The sequence below is a fragment of the Populus nigra genome, chromosome 11 (genome assembly GCF_951802175.1).
Source record: "Populus nigra chromosome 11, ddPopNigr1.1, whole genome shotgun sequence".
In the NCBI taxonomy this organism is placed as follows: domain Eukaryota; kingdom Viridiplantae; phylum Streptophyta; class Magnoliopsida; order Malpighiales; family Salicaceae; genus Populus; species Populus nigra.
The window spans coordinates 12,557,680-12,568,110 of NC_084862.1; the positions used below are offsets into that span (position 1 = coordinate 12,557,680).

The 10,431-nt window shown below is 37.2% G+C and overlaps 1 protein-coding gene across 1 annotated transcript; it reads right to left on the reverse strand.

The window, feature by feature from the left end:
* Positions 1-279: 279 nt before the first annotated feature.
* On the reverse strand, positions 280-9,869 carry LOC133668323 (probable UDP-N-acetylglucosamine--peptide N-acetylglucosaminyltransferase SEC). Its single transcript, XM_062088104.1, has 28 exons — positions 9,754-9,869; positions 9,465-9,651; positions 9,147-9,295; positions 8,954-9,052; positions 8,792-8,842; positions 7,161-7,277; positions 6,927-6,983; positions 6,306-6,425; positions 5,816-5,878; positions 5,636-5,714; positions 5,311-5,420; positions 5,136-5,189; positions 4,988-5,055; positions 4,772-4,874; positions 4,401-4,603; positions 3,904-4,000; positions 3,395-3,466; positions 3,202-3,278; positions 2,918-3,119; positions 2,653-2,820; positions 1,910-2,020; positions 1,724-1,810; positions 1,521-1,648; positions 1,334-1,416; positions 1,133-1,238; positions 896-1,042; positions 674-794; positions 280-582 (listed from the first exon to the last, which is right to left on the reverse strand). The coding sequence occupies exons 2-28, from the start codon at positions 9,616-9,618 to the stop codon at positions 469-471; spliced, it is 2,940 nt and encodes a 979-aa protein (XP_061944088.1). The 5' UTR covers positions 9,619-9,651; positions 9,754-9,869; the 3' UTR covers positions 280-468.
* Positions 9,870-10,431: the final 562 nt, after the last annotated feature.

A 10,431-nucleotide genomic window follows, 5' to 3' on the forward strand; every position in this document is an offset into this window, starting at 1 on the left:
TACAACATTATTCATATGATATATTTTTATATATGTTGAACTCTTATATTTTAAACAATAATAATAATTATATAAAAAAAACAATTATTTTGGGTTCTTTAGAGATTAACATGTGCTTCAGGTCCTTTATGGCTTATATGATATGAGATTCTTGATAACTTCAAAATATGCAGGATGGATGCAATCAATTTCAGACCTGGGCTTGAATCTCTCTTCAAAAGCACACGCATACTTAACATTGTCATCCATATGCATGTATGATTAACGAAAGAATCAGTATGAGATCAGCAAGCACAAATTTTATCATTTCATTTCTTGACTAGCGTGTGTTTAGATAACTGACTTCATCCATGGACATGGTAAACACATCACAATTTCATCTGAATAATTGACCAACCTTCTTTTACCTAAATATTCTTGATTATTTTCTCTTGCTCTTATCTACAATCCCGTCTATCCAATCTGTTCTCATCTATCGTAAGGGCAGTCAAAATCATTTTCAGCAACTTTAAAGTGATGGGGTTGCTGGCCTGAGCAATGAATATTCCACATTTTGAAATATGCCCTCTCCAGGTTTCTAACCTGCATTTGCAAAGGCAAAGAGAGATTGAGCATTTGTCCCTCAAAACAAAAGCACGGTAGTTGCGAAAATAAAGCTTCTGTTTAAGCTTACCCAGCGTTTTGTGTCAAACAGAGGGCAAGTCATTCGGAATGCCTTCAATCTGTTTGTCAGGGACTGAAGCTTTGGCTTATTTAATGCAAGAGACACAGCCCTCTCTTCATATTCTTTCATACTGTAAACATGGGCAAAACAATGAGAAGATAAATCTCACAAGCAAGCAATCAAAGCGTATGATATAGGAACATGCCAACTCAATTCATCTTTGTACCCCACCTGCTAACAATCATCTCGTCCCCAAGTCCGGTGGCAAGGCAAAGCGATCCAGCAACTCTTGTAGCCATTTTCTCAAGGGGCATGGTCACCATTGGCAAACCTGCCCACAGAATATCTGTCCCCGTGGTATGGGCATTGCATAATGGCCTAAAAGAAAAATCCAACCATCAACATCAAAGAAGCCCCCAGGCAACAAATGACAGCATTCAGTAGTGAATGTAAGAGAGTAATAATTACGTGTCGAGAAATAAATCTGCCAAAGCACTGCGTCTGATATGCTCTTGTTTCATGGCAACATCTGTGAAAATAATTTGGTCTGGATGCACCCCCTGTGCAACAGCATCTGAACAAAGTCCAATGGTCATTAACATAAGGCCACGTGCCGGATGCTAAGAGTTATTGTGATCCTTGTGAGAGGTGAGGAAAAATTTCACTTACATGCTCGCAGTCTCATTTCCCCTGCAGCAGGGAACCTAAGGAGCCAAAGTGCACTGTTGGGTACACGTTTAAGAATGTTGCACCTGCATTATTAAAAATAAACATGAATTGTAAGATACCATGTATTACAATCCTGCAGTCATAAAAATGAATTAAATGTAAGGGCTGTCCTTAGACTTTGGATTACCAAGTATTAAAGATTTCAGGATCCATTTTGTACAACTGATTGAAGCATGCAAATATGAATTTATCTTCAGGGAGACCATAATCCAATCGCTTGTGCTGGCACATTGGATCCAACACATCCAGGTTTTTCTGAAAGCAACAGTGGTAGTTTTAAATATTCATGTTCCACAACGAAGCAAGCAAAATAGATAGTCTGGGACCAACCTGTTTATAATCATTCACAAAGTAGCAATGTGGCAGGTGAACCAGCTTTTCAGAATAAATATGCGAGAAACGGGTGGGTGAAACAAACTGGAAGGAGCAGGTGCATCAGAATTTAGACAACAAAGACAAACAATAACACAGCACAGCAGATAGTGATGCAAATTTAGATTCTTGTTCCCTGCCAACCTCATCAGTGACCAAGTAATCAATGTATGTTGCTCCTGTAGTCCCAGGGAATCCCATGTATGAAACCTGTATGGGTGCAGGTTGCATAGCAAATATTTCATTTCTGGCCCCCTGGATGGACATGATACACAGAACGCAAGTTAAAAGCTGGAACTCAATGATTTCCAAATTTAGAGTGGATAAAACCATTAGTAACAGTACCAGCAGGCTTCAGGTATGAAGTCAATATGAACATTTACCAAAACCAAGAATGTTTAAAGACTGATCCACTCAAAAGTTTACACCAGCAAAATAAATAAAAACAAGTGACACAATGCCAAGCAATCTATAAAAATAACAGACTTCAAATTCTAATGATGATTACAATTGTAAAAAACCTCAGAAAGTTGAAGGTGTGGAACCACCAACAAGAGCACAAAATAAAGATTGCCAATTATTTAAGAGAAACTCGATGTATTTGACAAATAACATAAACAATAACATAATGTCTAGATAAGTGTGTATTTATAGAAACATAAAAATAAAATAAGGAAAAACCCACTGAGTAGTCCTAATTCAATAAGGAAACTAAAATTCTACTCTAACTACTGAATAATAAATACTAATATTTCAAAACAACACCAAAAATATAAAATAATCATGCAGCACTAAACTTAAAAATAATCAAAGACCAATTCCCTCTATTGTCTTTTTTCATCCCCACATCTGGTGAAATTTTTAGGAAAATTCTGAATTTAGTGTACCTTGGTATACCCATTAAGGTTGATAAGGATCTGTATCTGGTCCTCATTAATTAGTTTGGCAATCATATCTGATGACATGGCAGATACATCTATGAAATGCTCAGCTTCAAACTGGGTACGCTGCCTCCACTCAGTACCATCATTTGGACTCAAAGCATAGCAGAAAACCTGCACATCTTGTTAGTCATAACATGCACCTGTAGCAAAAAAATGTAGAAAAAAAGAAGCTAGATAGCCCTTGCAGTGGCAAATTGAATTTACAAACCTCAATATTTTCTCTGTTGTGCATACCAAATACAGAGCCCATAAGGTGTGACAACGGATGGTTGCCAAAGTCACTGCTCACATATCCAATTCTAAGTCTCCCACTTCCACGTTCATGCTTAACAGGAAGAGGGGCAGGATGCTTGAAGGGAGAAAGTGCAAAACGAGATGCAATTATGGAGCAATGAGCTGCATACTTGTGACTGTAAAATAGGTGTAAAAATAAAACAATAAGGCTTAGATCATAGAGATCAAGTACGGCCCAGTCCAAAACAATAATCAGACCTGATTTCAAGCGCAAGCACGGGATCAATAGGATATGCTATAGCATGAAAAGGCTGCACACTAGGAAGAACTGACATCTGAAATTAATAGGGCAGTTAGAAAAGTTTGTAACTCCATGTAACAACATTCAAAAGCTAAACAAAATGAAGAAAGAAACTTAAAAAGAACATTAACAAACATCATAAATTCTTACCGAAATCTGTCTCCGAATAATCCCTTCGACTTCATCGAACATTTTATCGCGATCCTCCCAACAGCAGACACACTGTAAAATGGGAAATGGGAAATAAGGAAGAAATCAGTTCAAAACTTTTCTTGTAGTAAACAAAGTGCTTCAACATCCAACTAATTAGCTTAAACAAGTTGAAATGGAAAATTTTATGAACAAATACATACACACGAAAGGAGAGAGGAGGGAGATAGAGATGCAGCATATTTGTCAGTAAATTCATCAGAATCAACGCCAAACATTGCATTGTGGACAGAGAATGTTATGCATAAATCAATCACATATTTGATGCATGCAGAAGACAACCAGTATTGATCAGGACAAGGTAACTAATAAAAGGAAATGAGCACCTCAGTTCAACAAGTCAAACAGTGTGGCTTTTACACTATAAATCTAACACATTGAATCGATACCAATCCAGGTTAAACCCCCCAGAAGGACAGTGCAGTATGAGCATCAATTTTAAAGAATACCTGCAATGTATGTAAAAGGTTGCATGTTGCTTCTGGAAAGTCTGGTCGCAGAAGCAGTGCCTGCCTATAGCTCTTTATAGCAGCCTCCACATGTCCGCTGCATGCAATACAAATCCAAATTTAACAGCAGTTAGCTAGTTTTCATAGCCAACACGAAGATTTTCAATACCATAACCTTTTATGCATTCAAACTCAATAGTTGATTTCTAGCCAAATATATTTCTCCACTCAAGTGCAATTAAAGAAACATTCGGGAAAGCTCTAAGCACAATTGCAGCAAATCAAATATAACATAACCTGGTAGCTTGATGAATCAGGAGCTAAATAAACAGTTCTCTGAAAAACCTTATGAATAACAGTTCTCCCATTACAAGATCAAACTAGGGAAACTAACCAAGACTCACTCGACTAAGTGATTCCTTTTCTCTCCACCCACCAAGCACCACCAACAGCTATTCTAATTGCGTTGGATTCTCAAACTAGTAACTAGCATGTACCTGTCTTTATAAGCTGAAGCCAAATTTGCATGTGCTTCCGCCATGGTTGGCCGGATATTGATAGCATGAATGTAGTCTTGAATTGCCTCGCTTACTCTACCAATCTCCTTGTAAGTGTTGCCCCTATTTACAAGTCCATCAGCTGCCATGGGTTCAATTCGAAGAACCTCATTATAGCAAGATATAGCATCCGAGTAATTTCCCTGTCAAGCAAAGAAAGGAATGTAGAAGGAACATCCAAGGAGCAATGGAAATCCACTGTCATCAAAGCACAGTATTAAGAGGGAAAAACAACTATTGTGCAATGTCCTTTCAGTTCAAGGAAAGTTCATCAGAGAAGTGCTCACTGGAAGCAATTCAGCTGTATTTACCTGTTGTTTATAGATTACAGCAAGATTATTGAAAGGAGCAGACAGCCCCGTCGTGACAGCCAAAGTCGCCTTGTAACATGAAGCAGCAGCTGCAGACATATTCCTGCATGTTCAAACAACTCTCATAAAGACCCAATTTACTTCAAATCCTATATATATTTGACATAATAAAATCATTAATTAAAAATAAAATATCAAGATTTCAAGATCATATACCATTCCATATATATATTCCCAAGGTTGGTAAGTGCTTGAGGATGGCGTGGTTGTATTGAAAGACATTGCTTAAGCCAACAAGAGATGAAGGTTAGAAATTACTTAAACAAGCAAATTGCAGAAGGTGAAAAAAAGAAATGTCACCTACATTATAGCATTGCAGTGCTTCATCCACTCTACCAACATCTTTCAATGCATTGCCCTTCCGTTAGAGAATAAATCCAAAAGTCAGGTTAGTGAATATAAAAGAAAATGAAAATTGAGATTCAAAATTGAAAGAACTCAAGACTAATAAAAGGCTGCTAGCATAAAGCAAGACCAACCAAGTTATTGTAAGCCTCTAAAAATCTCTGATCACAAGCAATGGCTTGCTTATAATGAAGAATCGCCAACTCCACTTGGCCTCGCTCATAACATGTACTAGCCAAATTTCCTGCACCGTATTACAGGCCAAACAGTCACACAAAAGTTTGAGGAAAATAAAAGTTCTTCAACCAGAATTACATGAAAGCAGATGAGAAGCCCCAAAGGACATGGAAAAAATACAAGTTAAGCAATACAAATATCCAGTCAGCATTTAATTGTCTAGTGCTGAGAAAAATTTGGAATGTTCAGAACAATTATGGCAGCAAGGCAAAGGAGGCTCACCAAAAGCCATCGCATAGTTTGGTCGTGTCTGAACTGCTCGCTGATAACACATAATAGCCTCTTGAGGCATTCCCAGGGCCTGAAAAGGGCAAAGAAAAACTGTAGTTTCCTACATAGACCAATGCCAGACCAGGCAGAAGCAACTGCTCCATTTTAAGCACACAAGACATCACAGCTTACCTTGTAAACATTTCCAAGATTTAAGTAGGCATCAGGAAATTTAGGTTTAAGTTTTACAGCTTCCTGCAATTTTAGTATTACAAAACGCAATCAGCAAGCATTATAACAGTTGCGAAAGAAACAGAACCAGGAAATTTACAAATGGAGATCATTCACAAACTTTAATATGATATATGGTGACCAAATAAATTCAGATTCAGATTGATACTGGTGACATTCATAGCTCACAAGCGACAGTCAAAATCTAGCTCCAAAAGGAAAGTATTGACTGAAATTGATTACCAAAAGCAATCAAAGAAGAATTTTTGTCAATGTTTAAACATGATGACTACAAACCATATTTGATGCAATATTCCAGCAAAAAATGAAAAGTTTAGAAAGTGATGGCAGTTGAAGCAGATAGTCAAAGCAAACTCTAGAGAAAGGGGAAAACAACCAAAACTCAACTGAAAAAAAAGAGCTGAAAAATTGAAGTAAAGATCAGCTATACCTTATAATATTGAAGTGCTCTGTTAAGGTCACCAGACTCCATAAAGAGACCAGCAAGATTTGACCATGCAATAGCAAAACTTGGTTGTATCCGTAGAGCCTCAAGGTAGCAACTGTATGCCTGCACAAAATGTTAGATTCTGACAATTTGGTGTCTTCACATGGAAGTTACAACTAGATCAACCATCATCTGAGCCCTGGCCTGTGGTAACAACTTGATATCTGTATTGAACTGTGAATTAAGACACAGTCCCACACAGGAATTATAATGATCAGTAACTTTGCCGGAAAGGACAGATGCATACTACACAAACATATTCATGGAAACAATGACCTCCTCCCTCCCACAAGTGAGATAGAGAAGTTGGGCCAGGTGAATCTAGTAGAGCTTTCACTCATTCATTCAAACTGGAGTGCCAAATTTCCAATGGACTGATTCGGATGCTAAAAGATCCACTGGTATCCCACTCCTAGCTATATGGCATGGCAGCCAATGAGGGTATCAACAGAGTTTGGTAGACCATATACCATGGCCCAAATACTTTACGTCTGGGCTAATCACTAAAAGCAATAAGGACTAAGAAACTAAACATAGTTGCAGTACTCATTCATTGACACTTACTTCTTGCACTAATCCCTGAGCCTTCATTAAATTCCCAAGATTGCTATGAGCATCAACCTGCAAGACAATTGATGAAATCAAGCAAGGAACCCTCACCACAATTGTAATACCATCCACACCTGGTTGCTAGCATAGAGCCATAAAGAATACTGAAATCATAAATTTTCTTTTCCTCTGGCCCATCTAATTGACAGTCATCCAGATCATCATAAAACCATGTTAGGCAAAAATTACCAGAAGAGGATTCAATGCCAGGGCCTGACGACAACATTGTGACGCCTCATTAAGTCTTCCCTTTCGCATGTATGCACTAGCCAAATTTGACCAAGCATCAGCAAAGCTGGGTCGAAGCTGCAACCAAGATTGCAAACACAACCATCATTACTATCATACACAAGAAGCTAGCATATTAAGGTGGTGCAGTTATAGAAGAAAATTAGAAGGTTATTGTCCAACTAGTCAGTTAAGATCATGTACAAATCTTACAACATCCATGGGCGAATTTGATGGTGAATCCCCACCAGACATTATATTTTGTATGCAAGGATTCACAATACGTAAATTCCCATGATAAGAAATGGAAAGCTGACTGCTGAAAATTCAGCTCTATACCACCTGATTGTGCTTCACATGATGGGGCCTTCTCTCTCTCTCTGTAAATATTTATATATATGTACTTTCCTTATGGATGTAGAAACACATGCATGTATGCAACTATGGATGTTTCTGTCCCCAAGACTCAGTCATTTGATTTACCCACAAACAGTAACAGCAATTCTCAAGCCTTCTGTTGCATGAGAAACTGGTTCTTATTTATTTCACCAACTGATTAGAATCTCAGTCCTCTAATTTCAGCAGCAATCAATGTCACAATATAACTTCTTCTATGGGCTTCTTGTTATTAGAAACCGCACAAGATGTCATGTGACTAACTAGCAGTCCAGCAAAAATCAACAGATTTTCTAAAGTTGGAATTGAGTTCACAATTCACAACCAGATTCATTGTCAGGTCTGGTCTGGGATCCTAACTCAACCAGGACTAACACAGTATCCAAAAACCACAGAAGGATGGGGTCAAACCCCAACTGAAAAGATCCTCAAAGCCTCAAATACGAGAATGGGGAGAAAACAAAGATTAAGATATAATGCTAATGATGCAGTGCTTTGGGAGCTGTTCTGTATCTGAGTTACAGGGGCTTTTTAAGGATTGATTGGTGGAAGACAGATTTCTAAGAGTCACATCTTCACATCCAAGAGGAGATTGAGTCATACAATAAAAAAAATAGATGGAAATTATTTACTATTACTCCAATTGAAACATCAAAAGATTACTTGCATATTTATAGAATTTTAGTATTCCAAATCCAACAAGGACATGGATGACTAAACCTCCAACATAACTATTCCTACTTAGAAGTTAGAATAGTAAAACCTAATACCTTTGAAACTAATAAAATAAATACTAAACAAAAATAAACCTAGACTATAATTGTCCAGATTTTCCAAGATATCTGAAGTAACCAAAATACCCTTATAAACAGCTCAAGTTCCCAGCTAAGTTTCCCATCATCAGCCATGTGCCAAATACATTGCAATCATTCTTAAAGGCACCTTGTAAGGACCTTTGGAGGCTTCTGCCAGCGTGTCCCAATACTAATTATACCCTAATACTCAAGATTAAGCAAGAGACGCTCATATGAACTTAATACTATCACATGCCTGTTTAAAGTAAGCATTCATGGAGTTTAAATCAGCTAACAAACCCTGTGTGCATTTCTAAACTTCCTAAACAACTCATTTCCAGTGTAAATAATAAGAAAAAAAATCTAGTTAGGGGAGAAAAAGTTTAATATCTGCAGACTAACCTCAATGGAAACCAAATAGTATCGAATTGCACGATCAATATCACCCTTTTCCTGGAAAATTATCAAACAAAATATCACCTTCATCAGTAATCAATCCCTATCATTAATTAAGGGGATCAAACACATCCATAATTCCACACAAACCCACGTGATATTAATTACCTTCCAAGCATTTGCCATGTTTCCATAGCACTCCGCAAAACGCGGCTGAAGTCTAAGAGCTTCCTCGTTTTTTGCAATGCACATATCATAATCTTGCAACTGCAAGCAAAAAGGCAAACAATTTACAATTTTGGCTAAAACAGAAAAAATAATAATAACAAACCCTAACAAATAAATGAAAATGGAAAACAACCTGATAATAAATAGCACCCAAAAGAAGAAGATTATCAGTCCGCTGTGGACTTCTCTCGTAAACAGCACTGCTATGCTCTAACGCTTGTTTGTAATTCCCAGATTTGTACAGCTTATGCGCCTGCTCCAAGTGTGCTTCTTCATCAACAACTGCGTCCAAAAGAACCAAATTTTCAAAATTAACCGATCTGAAAAAATACAATCCTAAATCAAAAACTTCTTAAATGCAAAAAAAAAAAAGATAAGAATTAATAAGAGAGAGAGAGAGAGAGAGAGAATCATGATGAGAATCACGGCCTTTAAAAGGCAACTGACTAACCTTCATGATGAGAATCGCGGCCTTTAAAAGGCAACAAACTCAACGGAGCCGAAGAAGAAGCCGACGGCTCCAGATTCAGCTGGAAGCCACCGACGGCGTCATCGCGAGCCGAACCAAAAGCAGCCGGGCGACCAACACTCTGCAACGAAATCATTTCGATCTCGATCTCTCTTCTCACCAGATCAAACTCCAGTCATGAAATGAAACAGTCAATTCTCCAGATCAGATCAAACAACTGATAAAAACCCACACGAAAATTCTGAAGAACTCTATTTACAAATAAAAAAACCTTAAGCAGCTGATTAAAGATTAGAAAATCATTTTTTTCGAGCTTTTTGCTCCTCCGATTTTTCGCTTCTTCTGGAATTTTCTGGAGAGGAGAGAGAGTGGGGTGGCGGATTATATAGTGCGGGTGGAGGGTGGTGAGGAGAGATCAGAGCCGTTGAACTGTACGGTGACGATTCCATTACATTGGAGTAACGTTAAAGGAGATTCGGTTAGTTCTGACACGTATCTATGTAGCTTCTTTTCGCTGAGCTGGCTTTTGTCCTTATACGCTAAAATGGCTCAAAGTTTCTATATATTTATATTTTCTTTTCTTTTTAATTGTTTTGCCTAAAATAAAATAAATATTTATAGCAATTTTATTTTATTAGGTGATGTGTAAAGTTATTTCCTTGGAGAACATACAATTCGGTGCCCCAATTATGTAGATAGTTTCAATTTAGTTCCTACAGCTGAAATTTTTTTAATTTTATCATAATTGTGCAACATTTTTTTCTAACACTATTTTTTTTTGTTTTTTTTTAACTGGACTACTCCTTGAAAGCCATAGTACGAAGAGATAGTTTTGAGGGTGTGTTTTGTGTTTCTAGAAATTTTAAACTTTTTTTATTTAAAATAAAAAAATTATATTTTCAGATCATTTTGATGTACTGATACTAAAAATATTTTTAAAAAATTAAAA